Source organism: Camelina sativa, chromosome 11 (assembly GCF_000633955.1).
Source record: "Camelina sativa cultivar DH55 chromosome 11, Cs, whole genome shotgun sequence".
In the NCBI taxonomy this organism is placed as follows: domain Eukaryota; kingdom Viridiplantae; phylum Streptophyta; class Magnoliopsida; order Brassicales; family Brassicaceae; genus Camelina; species Camelina sativa.
This window is the reverse complement of record NC_025695.1, coordinates 40,473,439-40,493,869: the sequence shown is the minus strand read 5'-3', so window position 1 is coordinate 40,493,869 and position 20,431 is coordinate 40,473,439. Positions and strand designations below refer to the sequence as shown.

The window sequence follows — 20,431 nt, the reverse complement described above, 5'->3', positions numbered from 1 at the left end:
CTTTGTTTGCAAACTTCTTTATAAAAATACATGGACTGATGGGATCATTCTTATAGCCCTCTTTGGCTAGGTACTCACTTAGTCTATTGTACCACATACGCCCACTTTGATTCAGTCCATAAAGGGATTTGTCTAGTCTTATGCAGTATTGTTCTCGAGAACCACTCTTATCTTTGAGCTCAATTCCCTCTGGTAATCTCATATAAATTTCATTTTCCAGTGGACCATATAAATATGCGGTTACAACATCCATTAACCGCAAATCCAGTTTTTCTCTTATAACCAGACTTATTAGAAATCTAAAAGTCGTTGCATCCATCACAGGGGAGTATGTCTCCTCATAATCTATTCCTGGTCTTTGAGAGAATCCTTGTGCCACAAGCCGTGCCTTAAATCTCACGATTTCATTATTCTCATTTCTCTTTCTTACAAAGACCCACTTATGTCCAACTGGTTTTATATCGAATGGTGTCCTTAAGATCGGACCAAACACATTCCTCTTCTTTAAAGAGTTTAATTCCACGTCAATGGCTTCTTTCCACTTTAGCCAATCTCTACTTTAAGTGCACTCTAATATAGACGTGGGTTCATGATCCTCATTTATTTCAAGTGCTACCTTATAAGCAAATACATCATCGATGTCGACATCTTTACGGTTCCATTGTATTCCAGACATGATATAATTGATTGAGATCTCATTATTATCAATACCTTCAGGACCTTGAGGTTCAGCGTCCCAAACCTCATTTGGTGCCTTAGGATTTGCTGCGGCCATGTCTATATTTTCCTTAACCTCGGTTTGTTTTGCACATTTCTTAGATTTCTGAAGGTTCTTATCTTTAATACCTAATGGTCTACCTCGTTTTAAACGGGCTTTAGACTCTGTAGCAACTTGCTTATTGTGTTCCTTGTGAACATCAATACGTATTGGTGCATTACAAGCTGGTATGTACGATTTCGTTACTCTCTTTGGGTCAACAAAGGAATCTGGCAATTGAATAGCTAGCTTTTGCAAATGTATAATCTTTTAGACCTCTGCCTCACATGCTAGAGTCTGAGGATCTTGCCAATTTAAGGATGTTTGATTCCATGATAATTCCTTGACCAGCTTGTTATTCTCTCCACCCAACATAGGAAATTCGGATTCAGCAAACTGACAATCCGCGTATCTGACCTTAAATAAATCACCCGTAGTTAGCTCAAGATACTTAATAATGGTGGGAGAATCATATCCAACATATATTCCCATCCTCCTCTGAGGTCCCATCTTAGTTCTATATGGTGGAGCAATCGGTACATAAACGGCACACCCGAATGTTTTGAGATGGGATATGTCTGGCTCATGACCCGTTAGTAATTGTGATGGTGAATACTTATGTTCACTAGATGGCCTGATGCGTATAAGCTCAGCTGCATGTAATACTGCGTGTCCCCACGCCGACACAGGAAGCTTCGACCTCATAAGCAATGACCGAGCAATCAATTGAATACGTTTAATGAAGGATTCAGCTAATCCATTCTGTGTATGGACATGTGCCACAAGATGTTCCACACTCACCCCCATGGACATACAATATTCATTAAACGCTTGGGATGTAAACTCACCAGCATTGTCTAAACGTATAGTCTTAAATGGAAAGTCTGGAAAGTGGGCTCGCAAACGTATAATCTGGGCCAGCAATCTAGCAAACGCAAGGTTTCTAGTTGACAATAAGCAAACATGCGACCATCTGGTCGATGCATCAATAAGGACCATGAAATATCTAAATGTCCCACAAGGAGGGTGTATAGGTCCACATATGTCTCCTTGTATCCTTTCCAGAAAATGCAAAGTTTCTTTATTTACTTTTGCTGGTGATGGCCTTATAATAAGTTTCCCTTGTGCACATGCTACACACGTGAGATGTTTAGGGATAACTTTTCTCTCTTTAAGAGTGTGCCCATTAGAATTCTTTATTAGCTTATGCATCATGTTAGAACCCGGATGGCCAAGCCGGTCATGCCATAAAGTGAATTGTTCATTGAACATCTTATTCATTGCCAAGTTAGCCTCTATCATATCAATCTTAGCATGGTAAAGACCAGTGGCTAGTGCAGGTATAACCTCTAGGACTTTCTTATGTCCTTGGGTGATTTCTGTAATATATAGAAACTCTATGTTTCCTTCACCCTTTGTTTCAACATGGAAACTATTCAAACGAATGTCCTTAAAGCTCAATAAACTTCTCTTTGAGCTGGGTGAATACAAGGCATCACTTATTTCAAGATGTGTGCCGTTTGGTAGCAAAATATTAGCCTGGCTGTAGCCTTCAATTAGGCTTGCTATACCCGCAATCGTACTAACATTGGCATTTTTCATAATGAGATTAATAAAATATCTCTTATCCTTCAAAATTGTGTGGCTGGATACACTATCCACCACAAGGATGTTCTTGTTTTCAGCCATTTCTATAATGGACAAGAGTTTATGTTTTAAACTTTAAAGTAATAAAACAAGCAAATATATAATGAAGGAAATTTGAATTTAAACCAAAATAATTATCCAAAACAATAAACCAATCAAAATGTAATGCATAGAAATATAAAATTAAATCAAGACCACATTTGAGTTTAATTATCCTCTCTTAAACAATCGGAAGTTTCATAATCCAATAGGTCATCCTTCTCATGGTCGAAATCACCTTCACCATCGAGATGAACCAGGTTAGCTTTTGGATTTTTCTTTAAACTCTCTTAATAGAGATAAACAAGGTGCTTAGGAGTTCTGCAAGTCTTTATCCAGTGGTTCTCCATACCACATCTATGGCAAGTGGACTTGGTCTTATATTGCGGTTTAAATGTCCTGTGGCCTCTACCCCGACTACGGCCGAAGCCAAATCGGTTTCCACGGCCTTGACCACCAAACTTGTGTCCTTGGTAGTTCCCACGACTAGGACCACCACGTCCACCTCCTCCACGGCCACGACCATACTTGTCCCTATGGACATAGTTTGACTCCTTGGTCTCTTTTGGCTCTTTAGGCTCTTGAGGATTTTTCGTTGCCATGTCTACCTTGTGAGCTTCTGGTAATGGAGCAGTACCAGGAGGTCTCAATTCACTATTCATCATTAATAGCTCATTGTTCTGCTCAGCAAGCAGCAAACAAGAGATAAGGTCTGCATAAGTCTTAAACCCCTTTTCACGATACTGTTGTTGAAGCAATATGTTATTGGAGTGAAAGGTAGAGAATGTCTTCTCTAGCAGATCCTTCTCAGTAACCTCTGTACCACATAACCTTAGGATTGAGACTATCTTAAATAGCTCTGAGTTATACTCATCCACGGATTTGTTGTCCTGGATCCTTAGGTTTTTCCAATCAAATTGAGCCTTTGGTAGGAGAACCGTCTTTTGGTGTCCATATATGCCTTTCAGCTCTGTCCAAAGGTCAAGAGGATCTTCAACAGTGAGGTACTGGTTCTTGAGACTCTCAGCAAGGTGGTGGCATATATGCATTATTGCCTTGTATTTGTCCTTTTCGGCACATTCAACCTCATCCTCAATGCATTCGCATAAATCATTTGATTTCAGATGGATCTTAGTGTCCAAAGCCCATTGCAAGTAATTGTCTCCAGAAGCATTAATGGCAGCATAGGAGAGGTTGTTCAGCCATGCCATCTGCACAATACAGAAATAGACAACCGATCATTAGCATGCAATATTTAAGACCGAACCATGCAATCACTTAATAGCCCATGCGGTATTTGAGACCGAACCATGCCATCAAATTAAACTCAGGTCAAGCGGTATTTAAGACCGAACCATGCCTTGCCTTTACTCATAATTTTCGTGGCTTTGGTATGCATGAAAACAAACAAACCTAGATAGATACTAACATGCAAGAATTTCCTTTTATTAAGTGTTTCCTTTTTCTTAGATTGAATTTCCTATTCTAATTAGGAAAATTTTTAGGAAATATTTTCTAGGTTTTAGGATAATTACTAAAATTGATTTGGAAGTTATCCTAATAATTTTAACAACCTAGAACAAATCTATGCAATCGATTTTAGGATTCATGCAGCCGATTTTCAGAAACAATTTAAGCAATAAACAATTCAAGTTTTTATCTATGCAAGGTTCGATTTTAATCTCAAGGATGCATGCAACATATGAAACAATCAAGCAACAACAATCAACCAGATTTTAATTATGATATGAACGGTTCAATTTGCAAGCAATCTAGCAACCCTAAACTTCACATAATCCTATTTTAAAGTGTTTAGGGATCTTAAGCTTTTGTTAGTTGATTGTTTGCTTGTAGGTTTTTAGTGTTCCATTAGATTTAAGGTCAGATTCGATTTCATAGGTTCTAAGGGGGTTTGATTATTGTTTACCTTCCACTGTTTGGAGGTTGACTGGATTTGAACCGGGAGCTAAAGGCCTCGGTTTTACCTTGACTTGATTCACGAACCTCGAACTCGAACTAGACAAGCACACGAACTGATCTGATCACGAACGCATGCTTCTCATGAACACGAACTGATCTCCGAACAGGAACTCACCCCAGACAAGATCTGACCACGAACACGAACGACTCACGGACAGGAACCGATCGCCGGATTTCAACGAACAAGGCTTTTTGTGCGGCGACGGTCTTAGGGTTTTTAGGGTTTTATCTCAGTTGGACTTTAGAACAAGTCGTGTTGATAACGTGTTGTAAAATAGAGAAATCGAAGGAGGTTTTCTCTTGTCTTATTATTGATTCAATCGAATGGAGTTTACATATATATAGTCAAAAGCAAAACTCAATTACATTAGGAATCATAAACCGACTTAGACTAAAGGAGGTGGCCGATGGACTTTATGGTCTTGGACGTACATGGACCGTGTATAAGCCGGTTATGGAAGATCCACTCCAAATGTTTTACAACATATGGGTTATTGTTCATCTAGTAAAAAACATAAAATGCTGAATCCATGATACGTGGAACTTTCCTTTTGTGTGATATTACATGAAAATGCATTCATGGATTTACTTGTTGTTCTCCGAATGGTTCCAACTAGAATAATAATTTAGGAAAATTACATGTGGATATATGAAACTTAGCTGCTTTTTTTTCGTCAAATAATCCAAAATCTTAATTTATGATAATTAGTCAATGATTTAGAGTGTAACTTTGATCACTCCTTAAGTTAGAAACAAGGCGATGAGGGTACTAACTACTAGGGATTTTGGGTAGACTATCAACTTGCAATATTTTTTTTTTATTATGTATATAAAAAAAGAAAGAATGTAAGGTAACATTTACTTTTATTTTTAGGTGCAGAGGTATACAGAAATCGCATTGAAGGAGGAACAAATGGAAACACGAGATTAGCTTCACAACCTCAAAATTGTGAAATCCTTCCTAACGACTAGTTTGGTCGTCGTAGCGTAGATCTCAAACTCAGCTACGTGGGTTAAATTGAGCCTCTTTATTTCTTAGTTTTCAATTATTCTTGAAGACAAAATAAAGTGAACGCAAAAAGTACACGTCGATCGACGGTCCATTACGTTTGGGGAATGCTATTTGCTATAATAACAACTACATGTGCATTAATATCTTGGTGCATGTTTGGCTTTTTTCTGATCTTTGACGATTTCAATTATATCCCTCACGACTTGAGAGAGTTGAGACTGTTTTAATAAATATATTCATCAATTATCTTGACAGCTTGGAAAAAGGTCTTTCTTAAGCCCACATCAAGTAGGTCTTAACCCATATGAATCTCTGAGAACCGCTCTAATCTTCAAACTTAAAAGTGCATTTGTTTTTTTTCCTGAACCACCAAGTTTTTTTTTGTTTGTTTGGCATATAGCTTCTCATATCTAGGATCAGCCATGAGATTTATGGAGTCAAAAAGTTGAAACCTCGAAAGAAAGATTAGAACCTGCAAGGCAATCATAAGTAGGCGTGGGCACCAATACCCGTTACCCGTATTCGATCCGTTATTCGGTTTGTACCCGTCCCAAAAAAAAGGTATACCCGCAACTTTAGGGTCGAGTAAAGGGTATTATAATTATATTACCCGTGAGTAAGGGACGAGTATAGGGTATTAGTTTAGTTTTCAATACCCATCTCGTTACTCGTCCTTTTACCCATTTTGTTACCCGACCCGTAAATACTCTTTAATATTTTATATTATTATTATTTATTATTAATTTATAAATATATTATAGAGTTAAAGTTAAAGCTTAAGTTTAACTTAGTCCAACTGGACGTCCAATTGAATTAATATTTTATGTTTATTTTTTAAGTTTGTAATTTTCTAATTTTTGGACATATATGTTGCATACATTTATGAATTTTTCCTTTTTCGGATTTTGGAATATGAAATTATTATTGCAATTATTGACAATTTTTTTTATCGGATATTCATTTTTCCGGGTAAGGGTAAAGGGTCGGGTATTTAAAAGGTCAACTATTTTTTTCCGGGTACCCGTTTTTCTGGGTACCCATTATTTAAGGGTCAAGTACGAGTAATTTTTTTTATTATCCGTTAGGGTTGGATCAGGTAAAGGGTATGGGAAAATTCAAGGGTACCTGTCCCCTGCTCAGCCCTGATCATAAGAGATAATGTTATTGCGGATTAGAACCAAAGAATGGTGCCGATCAAAGCATAATTGCTATGCTACCAGAGACTAACTCGATCCTGATCAAAACTACAAGCGATCACCATCTAACAAGAAATGCATAGGTAAAGAAGAGCATAATTGTGTATGAATATTTTGTTATAATTTGTTTTGTATCCAAAAGTTCTGAAAAAGATGTAAACTAAACCAAAATAGAAGAGAATTTACAAAAAAACGGGGAAGATCAGGTTCAGGCTTAATGGTTTTTTTCTCAGATACATCAAGCAGAGTCATAAAACAAGCATAAACTCAACCACTTAGTAATCTTTGAACAGTTTATAACTTTATAATGTTTTTTTGTCTAATCATTAATTATCAAAGATTACATTGACACTTTAACATTAGAGATTCTACAATCCTTTTAATAAAACTGGTCTCTATGACAAATGAGAGCATACATCAGAAACGGACTCTATTCTTTCTTCAAATCACTCTCAGCAGGAGCCTCGTCACTCTTCTCCACAACAGTCTTCTCAGGCGTTGTGGTCTCATGAGCATCAGGATCACCGGTTTCTACGGGTTCAGACACAGAGGCGGTTTCAGGTTCTGAACCGGTCACTATCACAGTACCAACCTTGGCATACTTGCTCATGAACTTGTACTCCCAATCTTGAAGAGCTTCTAGCTCAAAAGGACCAAGACCAGAGATATCCCAAGTCAAGTCTTTCTCCTCGAATGACATCTTTGCAAGAGCTCGGCTAGCATCTCTCCCTGCAAACAAAGCATATGGTCCTCCTGGTCCGTAGAACATCCTACAGAACCAATAAAGGCTATAAAGCAATAAATATTCAACCTTTCACTACAAACACAACACTTAAATACACTAAAACTAGTCTAGAGTAATCATAAGGAAGATGATCAACTGATTATACTCAAATATGATCTAAGAGTATTCACAAAAGATCTAAACCACTAGCAGAGATTAATACCAAGAACATATTACAACTACCTTTGAATATTTCTCTTGTATGAGAGTAGCAAATGATCATTTTTTATAATATGCAAGCCAAAAAGCTCGAATTCCCAGAAAAGCACAGCTTAGGAAGAATCAATTAACACAAATTACACTAATTTTGTGCAATTTATCCTCAAAGGGAACACCTTTTACGGTAATCATAGCTTCATATGTGAAAAGTATGCAAATATCTAAGTTGTTATAGTCTCAAACAAGGAAGCCAAAGCTAGAAAAACACAACATTTTGTACACTAAAACCAGTCTAGCGTGATCATACGAAGATGATCAATTGACTATATTCTAATATGAGCTAAGAGTTGTCACATAATTAGAAGACATCAACAACAAGATCATACTAACAACTTCCTTCGAATCATTCTCTTGTATGAAGTAGCAACATGATACATTCTTAAAATATGCCACCAAAAAGCTCGATTAAATTGATTCTCAAATTAGACTACTTTTGTGAAATTGATTCTCAAAGTGAACAACTTTACAATATCACAGCTCCATAGATGCAAAAGGTTGGATCTTTACAATATGGCAAACATAAAAAAACATCAATCACCCTAAAAAGCACAGCTTTAGTGAAAAACNAAGCATATGGTCCTCCTGGTCCGTAGAACATCCTACAGAACCAATAAAGGCTATAAAGCAATAAATATTCAACCTTTCACTACAAACACAACACTTAAATACACTAAAACTAGTCTAGAGTAATCATAAGGAAGATGATCAACTGATTATACTCAAATATGATCTAAGAGTATTCACAAAAGATCTAAACCACTAGCAGAGATTAATACCAAGAACATATTACAACTACCTTTGAATATTTCTCTTGTATGAGAGTAGCAAATGATCATTTTTTATAATATGCAAGCCAAAAAGCTCGAATTCCCAGAAAAGCACAGCTTAGGAAGAATCAATTAACACAAATTACACTAATTTTGTGCAATTTATCCTCAAAGGGAACACCTTTTACGGTAATCATAGCTTCATATGTGAAAAGTATGCAAATATCTAAGTTGTTATAGTCTCAAACAAGGAAGCCAAAGCTAGAAAAACACAACATTTTGTACACTAAAACCAGTCTAGCGTGATCATACGAAGATGATCAATTGACTATATTCTAATATGAGCTAAGAGTTGTCACATAATTAGAAGACATCAACAACAAGATCATACTAACAACTTCCTTCGAATCATTCTCTTGTATGAAGTAGCAACATGATACATTCTTAAAATATGCCACCAAAAAGCTCGATTAAATTGATTCTCAAATTAGACTACTTTTGTGAAATTGATTCTCAAAGTGAACAACTTTACAATATCACAGCTCCATAGATGCAAAAGGTTGGATCTTTACAATATGGCAAACATAAAAAAACATCAATCACCCTAAAAAGCACAGCTTTAGTGAAAAACTGATTCTCAAAGTGAACAACTTTACGATTTCTCACAGCTTCATAGATAATCAAAAAGTATGAAAAGTCCAAGTTATTATATGATTAAACTAGATTAGACGAACCCCTAAACCAAACCTAACTCAGATTTAAAAAAAATCTCACCTGCTCTGTGTCACATCATAGATCTGATGTTTGATAGCCATAAGAAGGGGCTTTTGAGGATCAGAGCCATCGTACTGTTTAAGCTCATCCTCAGTGATCTCACCAACTTGAACAGGCTGAGGAATCGGTGGCTCCTCCTCCTCTTGAGCCAACGATCTAGCTCTCTGATGTCGGCGAACATCATCGAACGGTGAGGCGAACCAGCCTGAGACGACTTGGTAAATGGCGAAGGCGAGAGCAAGGGCGGTGAAGAAGACAACAGGAGAGAGACCTGTGTAAGCATGGATTGCTTCTTTGAGAGTTTGCCATAGGTGTAGCGCCATGGCTGAGAGAAGAAGACAGATCACTCACTGTGTTCAAATGGTTTGTCTTTGGGAAAAAGTTAGATTTTTTTTTTGTGCTAAATAGAAGAGTGGTTGGAGTCTTTGACTCTTTTCTTTAAGTCCTTACCTTGATTGATTTTTTTTTTTTTTTTTTAATTTTCTTTCTTGGGTTTATAATCAAAATACAGGTAAGATTTAGTTAAAACTTAAAACCATCAAAAAAAAATATTTTTCTATACTTAGGGAAAAATCTTTATCTTTACCATATTAATTACAAGAATAATGCTTTGTTTTAAGTTAAAATTTATAATATATGGAGCAATAGTTGGATTTGTAGGTGTACAATAAAAATATACTTTTTAAAAAATCCAAATTTCAATAGAATACTTTAAAATCTTAAAATAGAATAAAATCATAATTGAAAATCTATTAAACATTATATAAAAATAGAAAATTTAATAACATGACTTCTACCAGCAAATTAAAAAAGAAATAAACTATATCAGCAAATTGTTAAAAAAAAAAAAGACTATATTTCCATTGTTTTTTCTAATGACAAATCTAGTTCCAATCCTAACATTTATAATTATTTATTTTCTAATGACACACAACATATGTAGTCTTAATTTATTTTCAAAAAAAAACATCACCATATTTAGATTGCATTTACCAAACCAAGCAAAGTTATGATCTACAGTGTAAAGTTTTTAGATAATAGATTCTGAGAAAAAGAAAAAGAAAGGTAATAAGAAGAAAAAAGTTACATAACATGAGAATAATAAAATGGGAGCAAATTAGAGCAAATAGAGAATAGAGAAGAGAGGCGTTGGGGCAGAAGACTCGCGTGCTGAGTTGTGTTGGACTGAGTTTTCTCATTAGCCTCTCAAATCGGGAAATCACCATTGAAATTGAAACCTCCTTTCACTACTACACGTGTAATGTAAACCCTTTTCTCATCTCCTTCTTCTTCTTCCCAATTTAAAAAACCTATCTTTATTTATTACCTTAGTGGAGAGATACCCAAATCAGAAAGGTTCCTTCTTTATAACTCCGAGGACTCCTTGGTGTTTGCTTTCTGGTGAATTCTTTGATGGGTTTTGGCGTTTTCAGTTGAGAAAACCATTCTGGGCTACGAATCAGGTGTTAGAGGAAAGTGTGGTTTATACGGTGACCGGAGGAGCAATGGAGGGTGAAGGGATCTCAGCTGAGCGGAGAGTGGAGATTAGAGTAAGGAAGAATGGGAGAAAGGATAAGGTGATTGTTGAGTTTTAACCCAATCCTTAATTTGATTTATTGTGTGTCATTGTTTGTCTTATGCATGTTTGGTTCTTGTTACTGAATGATATGTATGATTCTGTAATGGAAGAAGAAAGGTGAAATCTTTGGTGCCCGTTTTAATGATTTTGTCTTGCATGCAATGCATAGCTTTTAGGAAAATAGATAGGGACTAAATCAGCAGAGAAGATGTTTAATGAACTAGTTTTAGCTTTTAGTGTCTGAAAATGGATAAACCTTCATAGTCTTGAGATGTGGTTTGATCAAAGCTTTGTTATGAAAGCTACATTTTTTACTTTTGAATTAATTGGAGATGTTTATTTCTAGAGTCGTCTTGTGTTTATGAAGATTTAGACTTTTAAGTTCGCCTCTTGTGAAAAAGACGTATCTGCTTACTCTGCACAGATATAGTTAAGAGTAATTGATTTTGTGAAAATGAGTTTGTGTGTTGATCTGTCCTGTTCTTTGGTTATTGGCTGGAAATGGCTATTAGCACACCAGCTTTGTGGGAAAACTATAAGCCGTAAAATCTTTTTAGCACTCGAGTTATGCGATGGGAAGGTTGAGAAGAACAACATTCATGTTGAGAGAGGTCATGTATCAGAATATTGTTTAAGAAAGTTCATAACCACTTGGAGAGTTTTGTGTGGTTTATATGTTTGGAAACAATGTTATTTTGTTCTTTGTGATCCCTTAGATTTGACATTTAGACGTCTCTTAAAAAGAAAAACTCCTTTTATGTTTAAGTGATACAGGTTATAGTTGAGAAATCTGCAGCTAAAGGTTTACCTGAAGGATGGATCAAGAAGCTTGAAATAACAAACAGATCAGGCCGTAAAATCAGAAGAGATCCGGTTTGTACCTTCTAATATTGTTCAGCTTTCCTCATCTTTGATCTCTAAAGAACATTTTGTGTCTTTTGACAAATTTCATCTACATTGTACATGCTCAATTCTCTTATGTGATTCTTGGAAATGCATGATTTTATTGTTGCAGTTCTTTATTGACCCTAAAAGTGGATACATCTTTCAATCCTTCAAAGATGCATCACGGTATGTTGAGACTGGCGATATTGGACATTATGCACGTAAAGTGAAAGAAAGCTATACCGAAGATGATGATTCCGGAAATGGAAAGACCGTTGTGAGTTCCTTTTACCTTTTCGTGATTGTTAGTTTAATGGAAAGCTCTATTGCTGATAATTTTAACTCTTGAACTGGCCGATGTTAGCGTCGTCTGGAGTATGTGGAAAAGAGATCTGCTGATGATTTATTGGAAAAGGAGAAAAAAATAAATACTGTCAGAGAAAGTAAACGGAGAAACTTATCTACTTCTGATGAACATTCCAAGAAGTGTAAGTACAAATTCTTTTGCCACTGGCCATGGTATAATCATACTTATGCAGTGAATAACGTAAAGTGTCAATATGCAGGTAATATGAATTCTGACTTGAGCATCGTATCCTCACAAGTTCTTGAGGATTTGGGGGAGAGGGAAGAGGCGAAAGATCCTATCGAAAAGCAGCCTATAGTGAAACGGGTTACTAGGAGCCAAGCTAAAGCCAGTAAGAATGAGGAAGTCGTAGATTTGAAAAGAAAAAACCCTTCTTCATCAAATGCAAAATCAGCAAAAGGTATGTAGATACCTGACTTAAAATTTCCACCCGAGTATGTGGTTGAGATAGCAAAAAGTCTGAGTACGCCAATATTTATCTATGGTGTCTGTATTTGTAGATTCTGTAAAATCCAGATTGAGGAGCAATGCAAGGTCACAAGAACCAAAGAAGGAATCTGTTATGAAGGAAGAAGAGGAAAAAGGTTCTACTGAAAAACGGATTAGTAAGTGTAAAGCTAAAGTGAAGACGAAGGAGCTAAGTAATAGTGTAGCCCGGCGAAAATCAAAACGATTAGCTGGTATTGAGCTTGAACCAACGCCTGAACTGAAGACAAGAACCAAAGTTCAACGAATAGTACCTCCTGATGAACAACAGACGCCTGAATGTAATAAGACAGGAACCAAAGCTGAACGAATAATACCTCCTGATGATGGCACAGCCGGAAAGTGCACTGGTGATGAACAGACGTCTGAATGTAATAAGACAGGAACCAAAGCTCAACGAATACTACCTCCTGATGTTGGCACAGCCGGAAAGTGCAAGCAACCTGTTAATCCTGTTGCTACCAGCGGATTGAAAGAGACGGAGATACCCCTCAACAAGGAAGCAGCTAAAAGCTATATTGAACATCGTTCTCAGAAACCATATGCTGCTGCTGCTGCTGCTGCTGCTACAAGCAATAATCGTGTGAGTGCAGAAATGGCAGTGGGAGTTAAAAAGATCCGTAAATCAGTAGGCAGAAAGCCTTCTGTAGACAAGAAGACAGTGAAAACACCACCGATTATATATGAACTGAATCCAGTTTTTCATCTTGACGGTTACAAGCAGAAGGAAGAAATGTCGCCTGTGTCACCGTTGTCTTGCGAAACTTCTGCATCAAAGTGGGAGAAGACAGCAGCAGGCAAAAGACTGGGACGGTCTAGTCCAAAGGCAAAACTTACTACCAGTGTGAAAGCAACTGAGATCTCGGCTTTGGGATCACCAAGTAAAGGAAAGCATTCACATCCTTGTGATAGTGGTAATACCATTCAAAGGAGAAATAAATTAGGCAACGAGTTATCTAACTCATCTGTAGTAAGAGGTGCATGCTCAGAAGTGATGGAGAAGAATACCAATAGCTTCTCTTCAGGATATAACTCAACTCTCGAAGATCTTTGGAAAGATCCTTGCATCGCCTTTGCTATCAAAACTCTGACCGGAGGAGAGTCGCTGCATCTTCCCAACACCCCAGCAATCTCTTCTGATCCCATTAACAATCACGCCAAGCAGAAAGGAGTCTCCTTTATCCCAGAGACTCATGGTACTGTTAACACATGCTCTGAAAAACCAAGTGAACCCCCAGTTCCGGATATCTGGAAAGACCCATGTATCGACTTTGCTATAAAAACTCTGACAGGTGCCATCCCGATAGGGTTAGATGAACCACATGTGAAATCGAAGTCCTGAGGGAATGACGATTACCAAAAGAGTAGGAGCAATGCAAGAACCGGAAGGTAGGCAAAGCAACTGTGATCATTTGGTTCAACAATGTAACATGAAGAACAAGTCTGTGGGTAAAGGAGACTTGTGTGCACAATCTTTATCTAAGGACTAACAACAAGAAGGAATCAAAGCTTAGTGTTTTCGGTTGTTTTCCGTATGTTAGGGGGCTTTTTGATAACGGCATGGGTGATAGATAGTATAAGATCCATGTGCAATGCCTTAAAGTCTTTTTACTTTGGTAGCCATGTTCTGTAAATACATAACCTGTATTAGTTTTGTGTATCGACAGAACCTGGAAAAAACTCTTAACCACCTCAATGGATCTTGTTTCTCCTCTGTAACAATGGTTGTTTGATCGTTTCTTCTTAAAAGTTAGCTTTTTTAAAACTCAATTTTGGTTCACTACTATGGTCAGATTTGAGAAGATGATGGTGACGTCATCTCGAACGAAAAAAAAAAGCCCGCGAAAAATTCTATCTTTCCGCCAAAAAAAACCTATACATACATATATATATACAGGTATAAAGCAAAAGTAGCGGAGACGAAAGAGGAAGACGAAGAAGATGGAGATTCGAGTGAAGTGTAGATGTGGGGAAGATGAATGTAGCGAGTGGGCAATCGTAGAACTCCAAGGAGTTGTCGAGACTCAAGCTTCGTTCGAAGGTTCTATTCAGAATCTGGAGATCGGTCGTCTCTGTCATACCGAATCGTCGCAGGTTTCGTTTTTTTTTTTTTTTCCTAATTCAATTCTGTAATCGGAACTGTAATCACCAGAGATTGATGATCTTTGTATATGTTTGTTGTTCAATCGGTTCAGGAAACGTACACGTTCACGGTGGGTTACCATGAACTCATAGGCTCTAAAGTGACTCTGAAAAAGCCATTACTTGTTTTGAAGAAGCTTCAGTTGGATGATGAAGTTTCAGGGAAAACAACGGAGCTTGAAGTTGTTGGGATTATACGAACTAAGATCTTGTTTAAGACCAGACCTAAGCCTCTCATTTCTGGTAACAACCTCTCCTTCTCTTCTGTTCTTGATTGCTTTATGAACTTTTAGCCTTAATTTGGTCTGATAGTTCTGAGTTTTCTAAGTCACTTCTTCTTCTTTGTTTCAGGAACAAACTGAAACCTCTCTATTTCTCTGCTTGTTTCCTGTCTTAAAAGCGATAAACTATGTAGTCTCTCTGTTTGTTCTTTTCAATGAGTTTGCAAATCAAGAACCTTGATTACATTATTTGTGTTTGTAGTACAAAGGGAGTAACTAAAAATGCAATCATGATCTCAAAATCTCAATTGAATTCATAATATTAGTAAAAGGCCGTAGATAAAGAGATTACTACTAGTCCTACTCATATCATGTGAATTTGATGCTAACCCAAAACAATGCAAAGATTCTGGTCTGTTTTTATCTACATATATTTTCCAAAGGAAACCAGTTGGTTGGAGAGTTGAGTCTGCGTGTCTTTTTTCGTGTGCCTATGCATTTGGCACGGGAGCGTACCCTGCACGGGCTCTTAATGTTTCGGTTCTTTTGCTTCTCTCCATCACTCCAACAAGCCATTCTATACTTTCTTTGATTCCTCGCCTGCTCACAAAAACATACGTTTAAATTTTCCCTGCTTTCAAGTGTTTTTTATTGGGCTATAAGATTCATGTGTGTAACTAAAGTTGGATTTTACATACCCATCATATCCAGAAACTGCTTCAAACATGTAAACCCTTTCGTCCAATTTCTTTAGATCCAGATACCGGTCCAGTTCCTCAGCTGACACAGCACTTGGAAGATCCTGCTCATCAATTACAGATTCAATACTATCAGCAACAACATATCAAAGGAGAAGTTAAGCTAATAAATGAGGCAATGCAACTTCCTACTTGCTTGTTTGCCAATATCAAAAGAGGGGCTCCTTGCAAATCCTCATGCCGCAGGGCTTTTTCTGGTGAAGACAATTTTAGATTTAATTTTGGCTTCATAATGCTGTGTTTGATGTCAACTTGTGTACACAGACTTACCTAGAGCAGATTTTGAATCTTCAAATCGTGTTGGGCAAGCGGCATCGATCAAATATATCAATGCATGTGCTTCTTCATAATACTTCTCCCAAATTGACCGTAAACCAGGCTGCCATAATGAGGAAAAGGCGCAGATATTTGGTTAATAAGACTGATCCTTTTTCACAATTGGTAAATCAAAACAAACTATAGTTTTCAATAGGATTAGGAAGACTGATCCTTTTTCACTATCAGGGTTTATTTCAGAACAATCGATAGTTTCCAATAGGATTAGAAAGCATCTATATTGCAAGAAAGGCTCAAACATGCTTCCAGAAAGAAGACTCTTAACTTAGGGAGGGGAAGAGTTCAAAAGGATTGTCTATGTAACATAAATCTCTCATATCATCTCAACACAAATGCTCTAGAGTGGTATAGGTGACTAGTATAGCCCAACGTAACATGAGAAACTATGATATGAACACATAAATAGGCACAAAGACGAGAGATCAAACATCATGATTTAAGGCATTGCCAACTCACCTGACCTCCCAGGTCCCAAAACACAATTTTAGCATTGGAGACTTCAATACGACCAATATTTAGTCCAACAGTAGGTACAATTCGATCATGAGGAAGACCTTCTGAGATTGAGTATATAGTCTTCAATTTCTCCAAAAACGTCTAAGACAATGCAGCATAGGCAAGTGCATCAGAGGTGAATCCAGGCTGAAGTAACACATGGAAAAGAGATTAAAAAGAGGAAAAAAAAAATTACCGTCTTCCCAGCTTTGTCGATACCAAGAATGAGCACATGGAACTCAGTCTTGCTGAACATGTAACTCCATAGCCCAGCCATAAGAGAAAACATGACTTCCTCCTCCTACTTCAAACTTCTTTAAATACTTTGATTCTCCCTTGGCTGAACCAAAACAAGGGTGAAGCTTATCATCAGTATCAAGATAACTTTGCTTCCTTGTCATAATTTCACTAAAGCATAACAGAAGAATCATCAAGAAGTTATCAGATATCACAAGATTCCATGTTCTGACACACATTCACTCACAATAACAAAAACAACCCCACAATGCAATAATCAAATCTACCTAAGAGACATCAAACTACCAAACCCACTTTGAATCACAAAGGGTTTCAATTTCCAACACCGTAGAACCTAAAAGGGTAGATCTTGGAATAGGTAATGGATCAAATAAATAAAAAAAACAGTGAATCATTAAGACCTAAGACCTCATTCGCCATTGCACATCAGAAAGATCAAGAGCTAGATCAAAATAAGCTCCTTAAGTATGATAACATCATCAAAAAAAGATTATTTTACTTCGATTGAGAAACAAGAAACGAAGATTCGAAAAAGTCCTTACAGTTCCTGAAGATCTCGAGAGAAGAACTAAAGAAAGATCGAAACTTGTTTGTTTTTTTTTTTTCGCACTCCTCCTCCGTCTTCGATTCGATCGTCCTCCTCACCTCAAAAGAAACTTCTAAAGCTAAATTCCAAAACTACCCTTACCTCATTCTTCACGCGCTTGATCAAATCCAACGGGGTCGAAGTATCCCACGTGGCGAAAATCTGGATGAAACAGTAGTCAAAGACAAATAAACGGACGGCTTCTGTTACATCTCTTCATTGCTTTGTAAATTTGTGCGTATCATCATCTAATCAAAGAAGAACACAAAAGCAGCAGGTCTTAAAAACTTGCGATCGAGACAGAAAAAAAGAAGTTGCCGGAGATTTTTGAAGATGGCCGAACCAAAGAGGTAACGTAAATTTCTTGTTTCTATGGTCACAAAGGATCTACCTTTTTGATTTTTTAGTTTTGGTATCTGTAGAACAAAACGTAGGCTAGGGTTTCTTTACAGTGTCTTTGAGGATGTGTTCTTTATCTGTTTGAAAGGATTGAGGAAAGTGATAAGCTTTTGATATCAATTGGTTCTTTTGAGTTGAGCCCTTTTTTTGATTGAAACCACTGCTAAGCGAATTTGAAGTTAGGCGTTGTTTGCTTGAGCTCAATGACTGCTTCATTGTCTATAAAAGTTTGTGATTTCGAGTGGTCACTTATACCTTTGTGTACATTTCTTTGGAAAAGTTAGAAGATTGGATTAATTTTGTGGAGGGATGAAACATTCTTAGATATAAAGTTCTTCTAAGCCTTCTATGGCGGGTCTTTTTATGAAGGAATCTAAAAAACAGATCTTTCTCTATTACCCCCATTGAAAAATAAATGGAAGAGGGAGGTCTTATTGTGTTAATGTTCATGCATTTTCATGTTCCAGTAGCCTTGTTAATTGTAAGATTCTGGGGACTTTATTGTCAATAGTTTAAGGCTCAGATATTGGAAAGAGTGATGACCTTTGTATAATGTAGTATAGTTTCTTGTGGGATTAGTCTCTCTTGTGCAATATTAAGGATGTTTTTTTGTTTATGGCAGGGGGCGTGTACAATGGGATGAAGCTAATATAGTGGAAATTGAATCCAACAAACCTGTTAGGCAGAAGATTACTGAACCAAAGACACCGTACCACCCGATGATTGATGATGATGGTTTGTTTATTTCTCTTTTATTTGGTTTCTGTTTCTATATGCGCAAAACTTATGATACACATTTGAGCAGACGCGTATGTATCTAAGACATAAAGTAAGGGGTAAGCGAAAAGGATATGCTTTCTAAGGTTGTATTCATCTAGGAAGTTGGTTGGTTGATTTGAAAACCTTTCGTTTTTTAGATGTAAGAGACTAAGAGTAACTTGAATTAGTTTTGATACGTAAATTTATTCTTTCTAATTGGTGGTTCCTGATTGATTGTACTAGGTTCTCTATCTCCTAGAGGAAGAGCATTTGATGAATGCGTGGATGATATGCAACGTGCGGAAGAACTGAGGAACAGTCTGAATGATGCAGCAGCTTCTTCCAGTAGAAATTCTAGCCAGGGTTCTGGTGGTGGTGGCTGGAGTTCGTCTGACGAAGACGATGCAGATCCAATGGATCAAGATGAAGAAGGTCCTCCCTCAAAAACCAAACAAACAGTCAAATATATTGCCATGTTTTAGGTTCTTTTGTTAGATCATCTCCATATGTATCGTTTTCTTATTGCGTGTAACTCACAGGTCCGGAAAATGGGAAAAATGCACGTTTCAACGCACACCGGAAAGCACACTACGACGAGTTTCGGAAGGTCAAGGAGCTGAGATCCTCAGGGTCCTTCTACGAAGAAGAAGAAGAGGAAGATCATGATGGTGCAAAGGGGAGTAAATCAGAGACAACAACCTCACGACAACACACGAAAAGCGGAAACAAAGAGTTAGATGCAGGCACAACAACTGTATCAGAGAAGTCATCTTCACCCCCGAGTTAAATAATATAAAAATCTATCTCTGTTGAATCAAATTTGTATTACTCTGGTTCAGGCTTTTACAGAGCTCTCTATCTCAACTAATCTGGGTTTTATCTACTTGAATCCTTCTAAAAAGAGAAGAAAAAAACCGATCAATGATCTGAAATTATGTTATTGTCTTTATACCATTTTTAATGCAATTGCTTACAAATTACAATCACTTCTGTTCTTCCATGTTCTTACGTTGTGTTTTGTTTGATCATCTTTGTATCTCTGTATTGTGTTTTTTGGTAGACATAAACGGAAATTCAATTATCCGAATCGAACGGTATAGAAATTTGTAAATGTGGTCCATATTGCACGATTGAAAATGATGTTAGATAAACTCAATTATAAAACACATCAGTGGCGAACAAGAAAGCTCAAGAAATGGCGGATCTAGCTTCTAAAATCTGCAATCAAATCTCCTCGGTCTTCACTACCTCAACCTCTCCATATCCACCACCACTCGACCTCCTCGTAACAGAGATCGCCGCAATCCGCAACCGCAACTCACGTGTCTTCCTCTACGGTGTGGGACGAGAAGGTCTCATGCTAAAAGCCTTTGCGATGCGTCTTTCTCACCTCGGTCTCTCCGCTCACGTAGTCTTTGACATGATCACACCACCAATCTCATCATCCGATCTCCTCATCGCTTCAGCTGGTCCTGGAGGATTCTCAACCGTGGATGCGATTTGTTCTGTAGCTAAATCGAACGGTGCAAAGGTTCTACTCCTCACTTCTCAGCCGGAGACAGGTTCTTGTCTGAAACATGCCACGGATGTGTGTTACGTACCTGCTCAAACTATGGCGAGCGATAACGATGGTGGTGATGCTGGGGAGATAGGTGAGAAACGTTTGTTGCCGATGGGGAGTGTATATGAAGGAGCTTTGTTTGTGTTGTTTGAGATGGTTGTTTACAAGTTAGTTGATGTTTTGGGTGAGACTCCTCAGTCGGTACGTGCTCGTCACACTAATCTTGAGTGACGTATGAATTTTGTTAGCACGCTCACGCTGTGTTGTTTTTGGCATGTTTAGGATCTTGATTTTACCTAAATTTTTAATAATCTAAAATATTTTATCCTCTATTTGTGTGATGGTTATTTCTTGGCTGAGTATTTTGATTGTTATATGTTTGTCATTTCTACGAAAGCAGCATATATGACCTTTGGATTTATGA

General features: G+C 37.3%; 5 protein-coding genes and 1 pseudogene across 5 annotated transcripts; 4 read left to right on the top strand and 2 right to left on the bottom strand.

Moving 5' to 3' along the window:
- Positions 6,888–9,602, bottom strand: LOC104725734 (membrane steroid-binding protein 1-like). Its single transcript, XM_010444443.2, has 2 exons — positions 9,176–9,602; positions 6,888–7,401 (listed from the first exon to the last, which is right to left on the bottom strand). The coding sequence occupies exons 1-2, from the start codon at positions 9,496–9,498 to the stop codon at positions 7,062–7,064; spliced, it is 663 nt and encodes a 220-aa protein (XP_010442745.1). The 5' UTR covers positions 9,499–9,602; the 3' UTR covers positions 6,888–7,061.
- Positions 10,096–14,206, top strand: LOC104725733 (annotated as a pseudogene).
- Positions 14,416–15,104, top strand: LOC104725731 (chromosome transmission fidelity protein 8 homolog). Its single transcript, XM_010444441.1, has 3 exons — positions 14,416–14,586; positions 14,688–14,877; positions 14,986–15,104. Exons 1-3 carry the CDS (start codon positions 14,434–14,436, stop codon positions 14,994–14,996), a joined length of 354 nt encoding a protein of 117 aa, XP_010442743.1. The 5' UTR covers positions 14,416–14,433; the 3' UTR covers positions 14,997–15,104.
- Positions 15,129–17,354, bottom strand: LOC104725732 (ADP-ribosylation factor-related protein 1-like). Its single transcript, XM_010444442.2, has 7 exons — positions 17,245–17,354; positions 16,641–16,784; positions 16,406–16,546; positions 15,884–15,992; positions 15,746–15,807; positions 15,554–15,657; positions 15,129–15,455 (listed from the first exon to the last, which is right to left on the bottom strand). Exons 2-7 carry the CDS (start codon positions 16,731–16,733, stop codon positions 15,347–15,349), a joined length of 618 nt encoding a protein of 205 aa, XP_010442744.1. The 5' UTR covers positions 16,734–16,784; positions 17,245–17,354; the 3' UTR covers positions 15,129–15,346.
- On the top strand, positions 17,512–19,432 carry LOC104725730 (protein phosphatase inhibitor 2-like). Its single transcript, XM_010444440.2, has 4 exons — positions 17,512–17,638; positions 18,310–18,422; positions 18,690–18,878; positions 18,986–19,432. The coding sequence occupies exons 1-4, from the start codon at positions 17,622–17,624 to the stop codon at positions 19,231–19,233; spliced, it is 567 nt and encodes a 188-aa protein (XP_010442742.1). The 5' UTR covers positions 17,512–17,621; the 3' UTR covers positions 19,234–19,432.
- On the top strand, positions 19,563–20,392 carry LOC104725729 (3-hexulose-6-phosphate isomerase-like). Its single transcript, XM_010444439.2, has one exon. The coding sequence runs from the start codon at positions 19,642–19,644 to the stop codon at positions 20,236–20,238; it is 597 nt and encodes a 198-aa protein (XP_010442741.1). The 5' UTR covers positions 19,563–19,641; the 3' UTR covers positions 20,239–20,392.

What these genes read in the sequence shown, in the direction of transcription:
- LOC104725732 (XM_010444442.2), bottom strand. Translation starts at nt 16,733, where the DNA reads ATGTTTTCTCTTATGGCTGGGCTATGGAGTTACATGTTCAGCAAGACT. An exon ending in AGATTCAAAATCTGCTCTAG is followed by an intron (nt 15,808 to 15,883) that starts GTAAGTCTGTGT and finishes TGTCTTCACCAG; the next exon opens with AAAAAGCCCTGCGGCATGAG. An exon ending in GCAGTTTCTGGATATGATGG is followed by an intron (nt 15,456 to 15,553) that starts GTATGTAAAATC and finishes TTTTGTGAGCAG; the next exon opens with GCGAGGAATCAAAGAAAGTA.
- LOC104725731 (XM_010444441.1), top strand. Translation starts at nt 14,434, where the DNA reads ATGGAGATTCGAGTGAAGTGTAGATGTGGGGAAGATGAATGTAGCGAG. An exon ending in GTCATACCGAATCGTCGCAG is followed by an intron (nt 14,587 to 14,687) that starts GTTTCGTTTTTT and finishes CAATCGGTTCAG; the next exon opens with GAAACGTACACGTTCACGGT.
- LOC104725734 (XM_010444443.2), bottom strand. Translation starts at nt 9,498, where the DNA reads ATGGCGCTACACCTATGGCAAACTCTCAAAGAAGCAATCCATGCTTAC. An exon ending in TATGATGTGACACAGAGCAG is followed by an intron (nt 7,402 to 9,175) that starts GTGAGATTTTTT and finishes TTGGTTCTGTAG; the next exon opens with GATGTTCTACGGACCAGGAG.
- LOC104725730 (XM_010444440.2), top strand. An exon ending in CCCGATGATTGATGATGATG is followed by an intron (nt 18,423 to 18,689) that starts GTTTGTTTATTT and finishes TGATTGTACTAG; the next exon opens with GTTCTCTATCTCCTAGAGGA. An exon ending in AATGGATCAAGATGAAGAAG is followed by an intron (nt 18,879 to 18,985) that starts GTCCTCCCTCAA and finishes TGTAACTCACAG; the next exon opens with GTCCGGAAAATGGGAAAAAT.
- LOC104725729 (XM_010444439.2), top strand. Translation starts at nt 19,642, where the DNA reads ATGGCGGATCTAGCTTCTAAAATCTGCAATCAAATCTCCTCGGTCTTC.